At 34.1% G+C, this 16,871-nt stretch overlaps 1 protein-coding gene across 3 annotated transcripts in view; it reads right to left on the reverse strand.

The window, feature by feature from the left end:
• CYTIP (cytohesin 1 interacting protein) overlaps positions 1 to 16,871 on the reverse strand; it is a 67,588-nt gene that overhangs the window by 3,701 nt on the left and 47,016 nt on the right. For all 3 annotated transcript variants that reach the window (XM_039855284.1, XM_039855285.1, XM_039855283.1), the window contains 4 exons: positions 13,754 to 13,856; positions 13,451 to 13,544; positions 10,662 to 10,731; positions 2,999 to 3,065 (listed from right to left, as the gene is read on the reverse strand). In XM_039855284.1, the coding sequence (XP_039711218.1) occupies positions 2,999 to 3,065; positions 10,662 to 10,731; positions 13,451 to 13,544; positions 13,754 to 13,856 (334 nt within the window). The remainder of the gene's footprint in view (positions 1 to 2,998; positions 3,066 to 10,661; positions 10,732 to 13,450; positions 13,545 to 13,753; positions 13,857 to 16,871) is intronic.

Here is a 16,871-nt window from a genome sequence, read left to right on the forward strand (position 1 = left end):
ACTTGCATGAATAAGTGATTGTTTATGAAGTCATTTGATGAAACTTATAGTGGGATTTCCCAAACTATTGATCATGGACTACTGTCCATATTAAAGGGTCCCATGGTCATCAAAATGATAATGCTAGACTAAATAAATTTAAACAGATTTTCATATGAGAACAGTTCAACTCATCTGACAGAACACCAGTATGACTTGTAAATTTCCAAAGAGATCGTTTTTTTAACTGAAGTGACCCTGAAACCTTTTATTAAATGCCTCATAGAAATGGGATTCTAAAGAATACACCTGGGGCAATGTTGTCTTATGGATTTTCTCTATTTAGTTCCCATGATTTTAAATTACATTATTGTCTTTTGTTTAGACTGCCTATGAATATAATTAAACTATTGTCTTTTTTAATAATTATAAAATTATTATGACATTGTTTGAAGTGTATAGAAAACAGTTACAAAACTTACACCTTCCATATCTTGGCTATTGTAAATAGTGCTGCAGAGAACACAGAGGTGTATAAATCTTTATGAATTAGTATTTTGGTTTTCTCTGGATAAATTTCCAGAAGTGCAATTGCTGGGTTAAAAAGTGATATCTATTATTTGGATATTTATTTTTAAGTTTTTGAGGAACCTCCAAACTGTTTTCCATAGCGGCCCTACCAATGTGCAATCCCACCAACAGTGTATGAGAGTTCCCTTTTCTCCGCACCCTCACCAATACTTGTTTTTTGATTTATTGATGATAGCCATTCTGGCAGGTGTGAGATAGGTACTAGTGTAACCCAGGGGATCACTTTACAAATTGTATACATGCCTAACCATTGCGCTGTATACTTGAACTAATTAAAAAATAAATAATATAAAACCTGTAATCTCATTATAGAGAATTCAAAGGTGTTTAAAACAGAAAGAATATCCTCCAGCCTCAATATTCCAAGTTTCTTTTAGAATATTTTTAATATTTAATGCTCTGGAATGGTACTATGCTCAGAAAACAGCCCTGTCCTCAAATAAGTAATAACTCATTGGAAAAAAGTTGAATTTATCTGCTTAGCTGAATTTTTTCATCAGCCTTTCATATATGTCTGAGATTTCCAAACTCTGATTTTAATCACACAACAACATCTTGTCCATACCTCACTTGCTTCTATACTGAATTGGTTGGTACGCTACTAAAAGAAAGGATGTTATTTGTAATACTAGCTGAAAAAGCATGTTTCACATCCACAGATTCAAACAACAGTGGATTGAAAATATTGGGGGAAAAAAATCCCAGGAAGTTCCGAAAAACAAAATTTGAATTTGCCACAGTGTAAGCACTATGCTGAATCCATATGAATGAAGTAATGTGTAGGCATGCCCTGCTGTAGCCTATATGAAAATATGGGTTATATGCAAATACTACGGCATTTTACATAAAGGACTTGAGCATCCTCAGATTTTGGAACCAGAGAGGTCCTGAAACCAATACCTCACAGATACTGAGGGACCACTGTAATTAGAAGGTGACTTTGTTTCAGGAAAAGTAATAGAACACTGCACACTCAGAAGTGGTTTTATTTTGTGCTGGTTACCTACTGTTACTTCCTTTGTCCTTGGTTGACAATGTAAAGAGACTGTTTATTTTTCCACTTGATCTGCAAAATTGAGTATGGCCAGCCCTACAGTGACTAATCATAATGCTTTTTCCTTTTTGCTAATACAATCTACTTTATTTCATCTTGCAACAAGTTGATTGGAGAGGAATTGCTTTGTACAATCTCACTTCATGATTATTTATTCTAGGTCTAGAAAAAGTAAACTAAAGAAGAATTCTTTCAATCTCTCAAAAAATAGGTACAACAATGGCCTTAAAAGGAGTCAGTCTCCTTGATTCTGAGCTAAGGACCTTGTTAATACAAAGCCATCCCCACAGAATACCAGGACTGCCTACATTTTTCAGGCCAAACCCCATCTCCACTCAAAAAATGCTCCAGAAGTGGAGTCAAAAGGTTTTCCAATCACCTTTGAGTCTACAGAAATCCAGAAAGTCGTTGAATTTTGTACCCATGTCTTGCTAGCCATTTTCAGACCTTAAAAAGAATCTATTATGAATTTTTAAAATACTAACTTAAAAGCATTAAAAAAGGTAAATCATACATAACATTTTATTTAAAAAAAAAAACAACCTCAACACAAACCTCTAAGCCATAAATTAGTGCCTAATTAAAAGTTAAATGTATTTTTTTTCCTGTAAACAGATTATCACTTTTGACAGAAATCTAGATATAAATAGAGACTTTAGCCAAGTATTATCTGAAGAAGACATAACCTACATTTCACACACCCACATAGATAGTGGTTTTGGTGAATTATTTGTACATCTAAGTTCATTCCTCAGGTTATGCTAGTCACACAGCAAATGTTAAATCAACAGATTTTAAACTCAGCCCTTCCCTTTTAATGTGCACAAAGGTAAGAACCATGAATTTACTGTTATAATGATCATTCTCATTTGTGTCTTGGGTTTGAAGGCCACGAAGGAGAATTTCTCTGTATTAATGTATCTTACACTGTTTGAACAAATGATAAGAGTTCTACCCAAGAAGCGTGCTACCATTCCAGCCTCAATAGCTTCTGAGAACTACACGGCCCCTGAGCCATGACTGTTCTCAGGAATTTCATTCATTTGCTGAAATTGGGCAATCATTCCTACCACTCCTCTAAAATCTCTAGGTGCCTCTTGCAAGCGTGTGCATGCATGCATGTGCATGCATGCGTGTGTGCGTTTTCATGTGCATATATATTATGTGTATGGAGGAGGTTATATGACTTAACCTGTCCCTCCTCCTAATATATAGATCACTCCAAAGATCACACCAAAGAAACACAAACTAGTATTCTTTATCTATGTAGACAACTTTTTTCTTGTAATGATGATTATCTTAAAGCTACTGAGAGGCAGAAATACTGAAGGGGTGAAATGTTAGTGTGGTTTCTGAACAGGAAATCACATTTACCATGAAGCAAGCGCTGTTCCTGTAACTGCAGAGATCTGAACTCCACCCATTTCTTCTTCAAGTTTTGCTGAGAAAAAAAGAAAAAAAGTGCTAATTATTAGGAAACTCTAGTGAAGACAGCAATTTGCTTCTAGGTGTTGTGATTAAAATTAAAACTTTTTTCTTTCTTTCTAGCACTAACAACCCCTCTCATTCATTTGAAAAAAAAAATTCTGTATAAAAGGAGGAAACTGGGAACACTACTTTCTCAAGAAATAGATTATTTCTTGATTATTACTAGATTAGTAGCAACAACAAGTTGAAACAATGACATCATTTCAAATAGAAACAATTGAAATAATAGAAACAATAAAAATAACAGATAATAGAAAGAATGACATTTATATTTTTATTTTAAAAAAATTATAGAAACATATTGCTTGAGTTTGTGTGCATTTACTATCTGTTTAGGGAAGGATTTACTCTGTAGGCTTCCCTTATCTGCAAGAGGAAGACAGTAATAAAACCTAAACCCTAGAATTATCATGAGGATTAAATGAATTAGCAGATGTAAAATGTTTAGAAAAGTGACCGGAGTTTAGTAAATGTTCAATAAATACCATCATCATCCTATAAAAGCCAGGGGCACTAAAACAGTTTTTTCTGCTGAACATCTATTTATTTTCCATACCAAAAAGAGGAAGTCAACCTGTTCTGAAAGGCTTCTTTGGAAGGCAAAATTTAGAACACTGCTAAGCACCTTGATTTCTTAACTGCTTCCTTCATCTGTTGCCCAGCACATGAGAGCTGTGGTCCCAGGCAGGAATGAAGTGGATGCCGTGATGGTTAAGAGAGTACGTGAGACCTGGCCTAGCTCACAGACTGGGCTGAGACGATGAGACTCAAAAGCCAACAAGGCAAAAGGCATATGACAAGGCACCATCAAAGGCTCATTCTCCCTCCTGTTCTTTGTCCTCTACTCCATCACTTCCTTTACCATTTCAGATCCCCACAGCCAGCCCATCAGACAGACACCGCTCAGATTTGCCTATGGACACTCGTGCCAGGGGAAAGGCAGCTTAGGGGTCTTTCATATGAAGCGATTTGGAAAGGGCAGATGAAGGCTAAAAAGGAAGAGAAAAAAAGTACATTTGGAAGAGGAAGGCCTAAGGAAAAGAAAAGAAAATTACAAGAATGTCAAATGCTTAAGGGGAAAATGGCTGCTTCCTCAATTCAGAGACTAAACAATCATTAGACAGGATTTTCCAATCCTTGATAACAGTAACATTTAGCGGCAATCCTTATGGTTGCCAATATAATATGCAAGCAATAAATCAAAGCCATAATATGCCTGGCTTCATTAATTTCTTATTTTTTCTGTACTATAATATAGTTTATATGGCTATGAGACTGCTGGGCTACCTGAATCACAACTCTTGTTGTCTGTTTAAACCTGTGGCCATGTGAAGGTCAGAGTTAGGTACCCAAGGAAATAACAAGGATCTGGCCTATATATCAACCCCATTCTTCTTTCTTATAGAGGGTTATCTCCTGAAAGAGTATAGAGTCCAGTAGGGGAGCATAAAGATAGGTTAACAGTCAAACTATATATAGAGAGATGGAGAAATTGTATTTCTGCACCTGCTATCCAAAAATACAAAGTCAGGGACTTGACATGGTTAATTTTTATTTAAAAAAATTAAGGTCTTAGAATATCTAATCTGATGCTTTAGCCCAATCATCTAAGTATGTCATCACTTAAAACCAAGAAAATACCAGTGTAAAGAGCAGATGTGTCAAAGTGACTAAGAGTTTTAGTTCATATCTAAGCTTCCCTATTTTCCTCACAGTCTGTTTCTGCTTATTATTAAAGAGTTGTATATTTAGACAAATTTAATTTCTCGTCATGAGAAGAAAATTAAAGTACATGTGTATCTAACCATACTGGGCCACATCCCCTCACTGTGCCTAGGTCAGTGACTGGTGCATAGAGGCTGCTCAGTAAATATTGACTGAATGAATATATTTAAAAATGGCTTCCTGAAACAACACGCAATTATCAAAGATCAGATATTTTGGATATATTTTCAATCTACATGAGACCGATATACAACTGAACATTTCCATGACACCTTGCTACTTTTATAGTGCTTTCACAGATAATATGCTGTTTAATTTTTCTAACTGACCAAAAAAGTTCTAGATTAGAAAATAAAGGTTCAATGTAGCAAAATATTTCCCAGGACCTACAAACTCAATAAATAATAGAGCTAGATTAAAAAGTAACTCCCCCAGCCAGCCCATTGGGTGCACTGTTTTCATGTTAAACATCTGAATCATAGGTCAAGAGAAAGGGAATCCCTAAATACATGGAGTCTTCGAGGGACAGAATGCACACTTACATATGACACACCAACTAAATGTCACTGTGTGAAGGGGAAGCCAGCCTGACAGTGGTTATAGGTCAGACTCAGATATTTCTGGCTCAAGAGATGAACTGAAAAATCTCATAAGTTCAAGATTGAAAAAGAAACACAAATGCAAGAAGGTATATAGGAATAAATCTAAGGGTCTGCTGGACCTGGAAAAGTAGAAAGAGGTAGCTAGGAATTTGGATCTTATGATGATGTACAGTTCGAATGCACTTATGTAGCATAAGACACAGACAAGTTTCCTGCTTGAGAAAAGAACCTTAGCTGAAACCTGACTACCATAAAAAAGGAGGTTGGGGAAAGAGGCTGATGATTCTATGGCTCATGCAGAGTTGTACGTAGTGAGGCAGGAGTACATAAATGCAGCCTCTTGACCTGAGCCAAGCAGCACACTGACCCTTCAGGGAAGGCATCCAAGCTGCCAGGCCTTACTCTGGATTGGGAGCCTTGAAGTGAAGAGTTGAGGCAACTGCCTAACTATCCATCACACTGAGCAAAAAGGAGAGGCCACTATGCAAGGGAAGTGGGCAATTTAAACTTCAAAATATCCACAAAATTTAGTGACAAGAAAGACAACAAAACTGATAATCAGTACATGGATTCTCTCCAAATAAAACAAAAATAGAAAATTGTCCAAAGAAGATTTTAAAATAAGAATAATAAGAATCCTTTGAGAAAGAAATTAGATCAATGTTAATAAGAACAAGAACTTTGAAACAAAGAAATAAAACAAGAATAGATAAACAAGAAAAAGAACTATTTTTTCCAGATGCATTGACTCCTTTATTGAAAGAACTTGGCCATAAACATAACAAGGGTAGAGAAGTTCAGCAATAATCTTTTTGTCCCCATTTTCAAAGGAAGATACATGAGTGGGGAGGAATGAGCTGTGTTCCTCTAATTGAAAAGGGGCTATTTGAAAATAAAAAATTAATTAATTTTTAAAACTCAACATAAAAACACATTCTATACATAACACAGACAACATTATTGACAATATTACTAAGAAATTTTAAAAAGAACATAAATAAAGTAATGCAAAATATGAAAGAGCAGTTAGGAAGTATGGAAGATAAATCAAGGGACTCTAAAATATGTCTAACAGAAACTCTAGAAGATAATTCAGGGAATGGTGGAAAAGGTACAGTTGACCTTTGAAGAACAAGGGGATTAGGAACACAGACCCACCCAGTCAAAAATCTGCATGTAACTTTTTTACTCCCCCAAAGCCTAACTACTAATAGCCTACTGTTGACAAGAAGCCTTATCAATAACATAGTTGATTAACACATACTTTTATGTTATATGTCTCACATAATATATTCTTACAATAAAGTAAGTTAGAGAAAAGAAAATATTATTAAGAAAATCATAAGGAAGAGAAAACACATTTACAGTACTGTATTTATCAATGTCATAATTTACATCATTTGTTTACAAGACGAAAAAAATTTGTGTATAAGTAAACCTGTGCAGTTCAAATTCATGTTGTTCAGGGTCAATAGTATATTCAAAGAGATCAAGCTGATAGTTTTCCAAAACTTAAGAAAGTCACAAGCCTTTGGCTTGAAAGGGCACTGCAAATTCTAAGTTCTAAGCAGTATAAATTGAGAAATGAATCCAGAGCTAATCACATCTTGGTAAAACTATAGATTAGTAAAGACAAAAGAACATCTTAAAAGCAACCAGTAAAAGATGAAAGATTGTCACAAATTGAAATATTAGTTTTTTAAAAGACTGAAAAATAGAAAATCCTCTAGAGACAATTACCAAGAAAAAAGGAAAACATAAAAAGTAGTACAAATAAAAATGGGGATATAATCACAGTTGTGATAGAAAACAAAAAGCTGATGATACAAGTTGAATTATCAACTTTATGAAATAAATTTGAAAATTTAAAAACTTTACAAACAAAACAATTCAATAAAACTGTCTCAAAACAAACAAATAGAAAGCTTGAACAATCTTATAACTAATAAAGAAACTGAAACAGAATTTAGAAGTATTCCCACCAAAAAAGAACCTCAAGCCCTGATGATTCAGATAGTGTTACAAGTATTCTACTAGAGAACAAGAAGGGGAAGATACTCATGCTAAGAGTTCAATGATGACGTGGACTATAGGCTAGTGGTTACCAGAGGGTAGTGGGAAGGGGGGTGGGAGAGGCAGATGGCATAAAGGGGTCAAATATGTGGTGACAGAAAGAAATCTAACAATGGGAGGTGAACACACAGTGTAAATATATATATGCCTCACTGTTAAAGTGTACAGCTGAAACTTATTGGATTTCATTAATCAATGTCACCATAATAAATTAATTAATTAACTTAAAAAATTAATTAAAAAAAAAAAAAAGAAAAGAGTTCAATGATACCAAAACTAAAGAAAGTCTGAGGGGAAAAAAAAAGTACAAATCATTCTACCTGTAAAATTAAGCTACCCTCAAAAATCTTAGAGAAAATGTTAGCAAAGCAATTATACAAGTATATAAAGAATGATTATAAATTATGACCAGATTGGTTTTATTTTAAAAATGCAAGGGTGATTTTACATTACAAAATATTTAAAGGTCATTTACCATATTGACAGATTTTTAAAAATAAAAAAATGAAACCATCTTAAGATATGCAAAAAGCAAAGTCTTTGATAAAATTTAATACACAAGCACTATAAAAACTACCACCAAATTTAGTATAGAAGGGAACCTCTTTAACCTAAAAAGTATATTCATAGAAACATCTCATTCCCAACAGAAAAGAGTCAAAAGAATTCCTTTTAAAGTCAAGTTTCTATTCATTGTCATATTGTAGGTCCCAGCCAGTGAAGTAAATAAAAGAACTAAATGTCATTCTTTACAGGTAGTTACTATCTTTATAGAAAATCCAAATAATCTATTTATTAGAAATTATGTAGTTTAATAAATTAGTAATTATTAGAAATTATGTAGTTTAACAAAGTGTTTGAATATAATAGCATAGAAAAATTTTTATTTTACATATCTTTACATTAATCTCAATCACAGTATTAATTTTCATAAACTGTAAGAACAAAACTCATATTATGAAACAACAAATTTAACAAAAAGATTTATAAAATCTATTTGCATATAATTATAAGACTTCATTTCAAGAAATAAAACAATTAAAAATGGTGAAATTCTTTATCAGTAAGAAAACTCAATACCATACAGATGTCAATTCTCCTCAGATCGATCTATCTATATAAAATGTACTATCAATCAAAACTCAAACATTTATTTATGGAGCTTGACAATCTAATTCTAAAATTTATACAATCAAAGGATCAAGAATAATCTGGAAGGTTTGCCCACTCAGATATCTCAAAATTTATTACAAGGATATAATAACTTTGAGAGAAACAAATTGATCAATGGATCAGAATAGGGAGCCTGTAAGAATATCTATGCATATACAGAACCTGCTTAAAAATAGAGGTTTCACTGCAGGCCAAGTAGGAGAAAAGAAGGACTACAGAGAACTAGAGGAACATCCTGCATAAGTTTTCATATGAAAAAAAAAAAAAAAGCAACGGTATCTCACACTAATACAAAAATTAATTCTGGACTTAAATATAAAAAGAAAAACTTCAAAACTTTCAGAAGAATATACAGAAATGCAGATTACTTACAAAGAATAAACAATTAGGAGCTCTCATAAACAAAAATGTCAAAAAGTTCTAAGGAAACAAAACATCAACATAGAATAATTTAATTGTCTAGCAAAACACTTTCAATAGTAGCAATAAAGTAGTTTTTTTTTTTTCCAGAAAATGAAGACCTACTTATCCTCACTGAAGGAAATATCAGAGCAAGAAGGAAAGTAAACCCAGAGGTAAGGAACAGAATACTAGAAACAACAGCAAGAGCATCAATTCAACAGGTTAGTCTATTCTCTAATAGCTATTTAGAACAAAAACCTATATTTTTCATTTTAAAAAATAATGAAAGTCTCTAAAATAAGCAATAATAAGGAAGATTGGGTCTTTAAGCAGACATTTAAAGCATGTTAAGGTCCTCATGATGTCTGAGAGAGGATGGAGATATTATAAAACTATACATTTGTTAGAGAAAATAATAGTTAATTATATACATTAAAACTTGAAGAGAAAATGTTCAAAGAACAGAAATTGCTAAGAAACACGAAATGTGTGTTGTGCAGAAGGACTTTATTCCATGAAATATAAACCTTTTATTTTTTAAAATTTGTTTTAAAAAAAACATCAGTTTGTTTTATACATTTCTTTCTTTTTCCTACAAAAGACTGACAAAGCCAATTTTACTTCTTAAAATTTACTAAGACTATGTTCCTTTTGCAAAAAAAAAATTATATATATATATATAACTTTTGACAGTTTTAAAAACCCAAATATAATGTGAGGTGCTGTTTACTCCTCACAAAAATGTAACAATAAAATGCTAGAGGCATTTCCCTTAAAGTCAAGAATAAAACTGTCACTATTTACAATACTGAAGGTTATAGCCAATCTTATAAAAGAAGAAAATTAAATTAGCTGAATAATTGAGTGTAAAGGGGCAAAACTTTTATTATCTTCAGATGATATTATGTCTATATGGAAAATCTAAGAGAATCTATGAAAATTTTATTAGAATAAAGGGAATTCAGCAAGACAATCGAATTTAAAAATCAATAGCAATAAATTAAATGGTCTCTTAAAAGTAAAAGATATATTTATTAAGCAAGAAAAATAAGTTACATAAGAATAAATATAACAAAATATATGTAAAATTGTATGAAGAAATTACAAAATGTTTTTTTATGTTGAGGAAATATTTTTTATACTACAACTTCTCTCTCTCTCTCTCTCTCTCTCTCTCTCTCTCTCTCTCTCTCACACACACACACACACACACCACACAACCACCAAGCAAGCACTTGGGAAAATAATGAAAAGACCAGCTCCTCCTTCTTTGTTTTTTTTTCCCCCAAGCAAAATGTAAATCAAGAGAGATCTCAGGTGCTTTAATGAAAAGTTCTTCAAGTGATGTGCTTTCCTGAGCCTCATAGATATACAGAAGAAAGAAAGTGATTTGCACGGGTTTGTGGAAATTTATGTGCCTGCAAAGGTAATTGTGGCTCTTGATAATTCAGCAGTTCAGACTCATCACAAAATTTCATCTTCAAGAGCTATCTCAAGTCCTCAAATATGTATTTACTTGACCACTCACACATTCAAGGATGGAAAATGTGCCTAACTATATTAAATTAAATTACCTTTAAAACTTGCAGCTTTGCTTCAAGCTCTGTCCTTTTGAGAATTGTTGTCCCATTAAGAGTCTCTATCCTGTTTTAAGAAAAAAGGGAAGAAGGAGGGAGAGCATGAGTAATTCATTCAAACAAGTACCATCCTTATGGAGTATTACAATTTGGGCACAGACTATCTTTAAAAAGCAAAATAAATGTTACAATTTTCATGGTACTTCAAGTATCTGGACCTAGGCCAAATCTCTGACAACATTCAGAGAAAGAAAATGAAAAACAAACAAACAAAATACTTCTCTTGAGAGGGTTACTGAAAGAAAAGATTCTAGTTAATTTGTAAACCGTAGTTCAGTTTGTAGAAGCCACATATGGCAATGATGGTTGTTCTCTACTAAAATTTATTCGTGTGAGGTCTGGCTGAATTACCACTTTTATTTGGTGACTGTTTATTGGGCATCTACTATGTGCCAGACTCTAGACACTGTGCTAAGCACAAGGGGTACAGCAATAAGAATAACAAGCCCTAGGGACTCTCAAATAGTGGAATCAACGTTATTTCTGAAACAAGGCTAACTCTTTTCCTCCCTAGGATTCCAGGAGCTTTTGCCCCTGTAAATTGCCTTAGTTTTGGAATTAGAACAAATAAAACCAGAACTACTATGAGATAATAATCTTTATGACTCATTTCAAGATCTTTTAAATTTACAAACTTTAGTCCTAGAATTATCAACACTATTAAGCGTTAGAATTATTAACACTAATAAGTGTTCTTTCTCCCTATACCAAATGCCATGCTAAAATTAAAAAAAAAAAAAAAAAATTTGTTCTATCCTGAGTGATTTGCTTTATTTTGTGGGTACAAGTTAGAGGGCTTTATTTTGATTACTAAGCCATCAATCTGAATAAGATAAATTTCATGTGTGAGTCACACACTTAAGCATTATTAAAGTATTTGTTCAAATTCCTTCTGATAAATAAGCGATAACTCTATTTATAAAGAAGCACTAATTTTTCTATTTCAAAGAAGCACAGCAAAATAATAGCATTAAATTATCTTCTATTTCTAATACCATCATATCCAAGATAATGAGATGATAGCAAGACAAGACATTATCTGCTTTCTCGTTAAGGCAGTCATGACTCTGGGCAATAGTGAGGATCCCTATAAATCTGTTCCATTGGGACTTTTAATGGCGATCTGACCTGCCCGAGCAATAGATGTCTATGGGCCAAACCTCAGGCCTGGATTGGCTGCTCTCTTCGGTATCTGTACAGGCTGTCTTGCATTTTCCTGATCTCTGGATTTCCAACTCCTTAATTATCCACCCGAAGGCTGCTCAGTAGGTGAAGGGACTGAAGCTTACATGAAGCTTCGCCACCAGTCATCTTTCAAAACTACTCCCCTCACCCCACACACAAAACATCCTTTGAAGTTTTAGACTAGAATCACTGGAGATTGTCCAGCTGATTTTCTATTGGCAGCTTGCAATGAGCAGTTGTGGTGTAGTTGAAGAGAAGAGACCCTGGCATCCCGAGCAGGTGGTCAAATCCCAGCTCTGTCACCTACTAGATGTTTTATCTTAACTAAACCTCATTTAAGCCTTAGCCACTTCATCTATAAAGAGGGATAAAACTAATCTCACAAGGTGTCTGTGAAGAACGAACGAGTTAATATAGGACCCACTTTAATCAGAATAAATCCTAATCTACCTGGCCTGGCTGACACACCCATACTCTGCCTCCTGGCTAACTCTCTGTCTTCATTCCTCATTTTACTCTGTCTAATTCACCATCCACCAATCACACTGGCTTTTTCTCTATCCCATGGATGTGCCAAGACCATTTTGACAACTCAAAGACCTCTCTCTTTCCCTGCGATGCTTTCACCATGAGTTCATATAAACTATCCTTCTCTTCATTTAGGTCTCAGCTCAAAGTTCACCTCTTTAGAAAGGACCACTTGAAATACCAAAACTAAAGCAGCAACCCTCTTACTCAATGTTCTATCCCGTTTCTTATTTTACTTTCTTCATAGCAGTTATCAATTATTGAAATATCAAATTTTGCAGGTTTTTCTTATCCATGTCCTTCCACAATATTAAAATAAAGCACCAGAAGAGTCTTTGTCTCTCCTGAGCCTATCACAGTGCTGGAAACATAGTATTTGCTCAATATATATCATTTCAACAAAATCATTCCATCTTTTAACTAATTATCAAAGTCTTATTAGGTTCTAGGGATAGTATATTGGAAAAATCAGTCAAATCTCCAACTGGAGAAACCAACATCCCATTAGTAAGTCTGGAATAATAGCAGGTGTGAGTGTTGGAGTACAGGGCAGGGAGGGTTGGTAGACCTTGCCCATCCTTCCAAATGTAACACTAGAAGAGAAAAACAGTTGGCTGTAGTATAAGATGAAAAAACTCAGCCTTTCTTGCCTTTTATTTGCTCTAACCACAAGATTATATCAGCCATGGAAACTGAATAAGTTTCTCTCTGTCCAAAGAGAATGTGTGCCAGTTTAATTGAATTTAATATAAAAAAACATTTTTTTTTAATTCTCTTCCTCCCACTCAGATGTTTGGGCTATTGATGTCCTCTGACTTCAGATGCTGACAACATGTTCAAGTTTGAGGAAACCTTGAGAAACAAAAGGAACTGATAAAAATGTCTGCATTCAATTCCAAAGCCACTGCCTCCCTTCTTGTGATCTTGAACAAAACATCTATTCATTCACTCAACAGGCATTATGAAAGACCGTAACATTTTTGAACCCCCAAGGGAAGCAGATGTATAGTTACGTTAGCATGTTTCCTGATGATCTGATCAGGTCAACGACTTGCTTGTGGGTAAAGCCTTCTGTGCCCACTCCATTGATATTTGCAAGGACATCACCTGGGAGATGGCAAGAAAAAATGAGTGTTAAAACAGTTGGTTAAACAATCCGTCCTGACATGCAAATGAAGAGAAACAAACAAGCCTCAAACCTTAACAACATAAAGGCAATATGAAAATTTGAAGCAACAATCACATCCTGACCTTCACTATCAAAAAGTTTTCTTGCTATTTAAATAATTCCTAACATGAGCAAAGTTATAAGGTACCAGCTTGAAGGCCAGCAGACTGTGCTGGGCTGTCCTCCTGGATTTTGCAGATCAGAGTGCACAGTTCTGAGGAGCAGGTGTTCTGGTTTTGGAGTCTGTAAGTCTGTAAAAATTAAAGTAATATATAATTACTATTAAAAAACTCAAATATATTTGTCAAAAATAAAATTATGTCAGTTATCTTAAGCTATATGATAGGTAAATGCAAAAAACAATTTGGAAAGGCTTTCTTGACTATAAACTGAATCAAAAGTACCAATTTTGCAATCCTACCAAAAAATCTGCAGCAATCTTATTCATAAAAAAAAAAAAGATCTGGCTTGAGAAGGAAAAAGTGAGATGAGGCTAGTTAAATATTTTATATTTTCAAGCCTAAGAGACCAACCACCTGATACCCATCATTATTGCATATTTATTAAGAAAAATTAAGTTTCTCATTTCCTAATGGAATAAAACAATAGTGGCCAAAAGCAAAAGATTTCTATGAGGTTCCTCCTTCTTAAAGTACTCATTATAGTAGAGTATAAAACAGTACACATCCAACAATGGAGATATGCCAACAATAATTATTTTAAATCAAGGTTCTACAAATAATGACAATCTGCCCTGCATTAATTCAGAAGTACCATAATTGACTCAATTACTTTCATTTCTGAACGCTTGCTGGTACGCCTGCCATGAATACTCACTGGTTCATTAATCACCCAACTAAATTAGAAGAAGTTATGCTTTCCCTCTTGCTTCAACTTGGCAAAAGAAGTTTGTTTTTGTTTTTGTTTTTACCAAGATCACTGGGTAAATGTTTGCTAGATACAGTGGCCCAATGACCTACAACAAACATATTTTTCTTTTTCATACATTTAAATTATGAGGTCTAGTTCCATTTAGACTCAATAATCAGAATTCTGATTTGAGTAAGTGTTTTAAACATCTGATTCCTGAAATTAAACCACATTCTGGTACTGCTTCCTTGTGGGGCAATTAATGTCTGATGATCATTTCTTTTAATTTTACATACTTGCAGGCTCCAGAACCAGAAGTTGGTCATGTGCAAGCCACTTCTAGAAACTAGATTTTGTTAACTTGTAAGGGATTTCTATTCACTCTAGAAGGCATTTAAAATCCCCATATCATAAAGGTAAAAGGGACTTTTAAAGATGATGTAATATATTCCCCATCTATGTCAGAGACCCTTTAACAACTTTTCTGTCAATCTTCTTGACACAGCCCAGAACTTTCCTGAAATGGAAGGGTGTTCTAGTTCATGTGGTACATGAACCAAAGCTATAACACACACTCCTCCGGGAAACCACTTTTTTAACAACTCTCATTAGCAGTGAAAAGCTACCCTCTATGTCCAGTGATCAAGGTCAGTACAGTGAAGGGAAACGTTGATTTACGCAGCCAGCACCTGCATATATGTTTGCAACAGGTGTAAAATTTGTGGGTTACAAATAGAGAAGAAAAAGTAGAGGCCCCAAAGTTATGGAAAGAAATAATTAGTTGAATCTCTCCCTCTCTCTCTCTCCTCCTGCTCCCCACCCACCATCATCTTCCAGGTCCCATTTTTAATAACAGAACAATCCTTAGGAACACAAAAATCACATTGCCCTATCTCATGCCCAATGATCTTCATGTTAATATCTGTCACTTGCTGATCTTCTACTGGTACCAGGTGCATTACTAAGTATTTTATAGGTGTTATTTCATTTGAAACTCCTAAAAACCCCATAAGACAGCACTGAGAGAATATGAACTCAGGTTCTATGTTTCTATCACTCTGAATGATTCTCATAAGTAGCATAAAAGTATCACCCATGGAAATCAGAGAGAAGAATGGACTTGTTCTCTTCAAACATGCCCTTCACCTGGTAGACAAGGAGCCAAATACTTGTTAACAAAGGGTGCACAGTGTGGGTGAATAAGATGCTATCTGGTCCTGAAAAAGTTCCCACAGTGTTTCCCTTATTTGATGACTACTCCAAATGTTATGAGTACTACAGAATAGATTATGGCGTGGAGCTGGTAATGGAAAGCATACACCAAAAGGGAATGTACAGAGGAGTGGGTTCCTGCATTACTAAGATAACACATGATGCTCTAGTTCAGAGGTGAAGCCATTAGCTCATGCTGATCTACAAAGGTTCATGGTACTGTAGCCTGTTGTCTACTAATGATAGCTTTGACTCCTGCTCCACATAGAATAAGTGCTTATGGCATGGGGGAGAAACATGGGGAAGCAGTGACATATGCCATAGAAGAGTGAGAAAAAAAATCCTAAATTGTCACTTTAAATAAGGATACATAAGTGGTCACTGATCCTGTTTTCACTAGTAATGGTTGTACATCCTTGTGACTAATTTTCATTTAAAAAGAAGCAGTCGCGAGAAGTACAGAATCTATACAACAGAATAGGGAGTGTTTCATGTGAATGGAGAATAAGAAAGAGTATTATGCTTCTAAAACCTAATGGAAGAATTATAGATTTCATCAAATTTAAAAGTAGAAGAGTTCAAAGAGAAGATTTCTTTTCTCCTAAAGCATTCTCCCTATTCATTGCAGGTAGAGTATCATTTTGTTTCTTTATTCATAAAGCATGTTTTCTCAGCAGCTTCCTGTCCCTTATCTTAAAATACATGCTGAATTTTCAATTGTGGGGCTGATATTTAGTCACCAAGGTTTTCTGAAAAAAGCACTAAAGCTAAGCCCTAAAAGCTGATTTGCAATGTAAGAAAATGATTATGCAAAATGCATCTAAAAGCAAAATTATAGTTTAAAAAACAGTTAATACCTGAGCTACTACTGTTGAACTTAAACTAGACCTCCTTTACCTAACTCACCATCTATACAAATACGGCCATTAGAAAGCAGACAGAAAATAAGAAATGAAGTTCTTAGGCTATTAGAACTCTATGAAGACTGTTAAAAAATTTCCTAGAGCACATATGTTCTTAACTGTTTCAAATAATAGTTATAATGTGCTGTCATTAATTTGAAATTACAAATTTCTCATTTTTATCTAATATGAAGTCTTTAGTATTTTCAAAATGTAACAGGAACTATAAATGAATATATGTAGTCCATATATACAAATATATATGCTTTCTTGAATACCAAA

This window comes from Pteropus medius, unplaced genomic scaffold (genome assembly GCF_902729225.1).
Source record: "Pteropus medius unplaced genomic scaffold, Ma_sr-lr_union100, whole genome shotgun sequence".
Classification (NCBI taxonomy): domain Eukaryota; kingdom Metazoa; phylum Chordata; class Mammalia; order Chiroptera; family Pteropodidae; genus Pteropus; species Pteropus medius.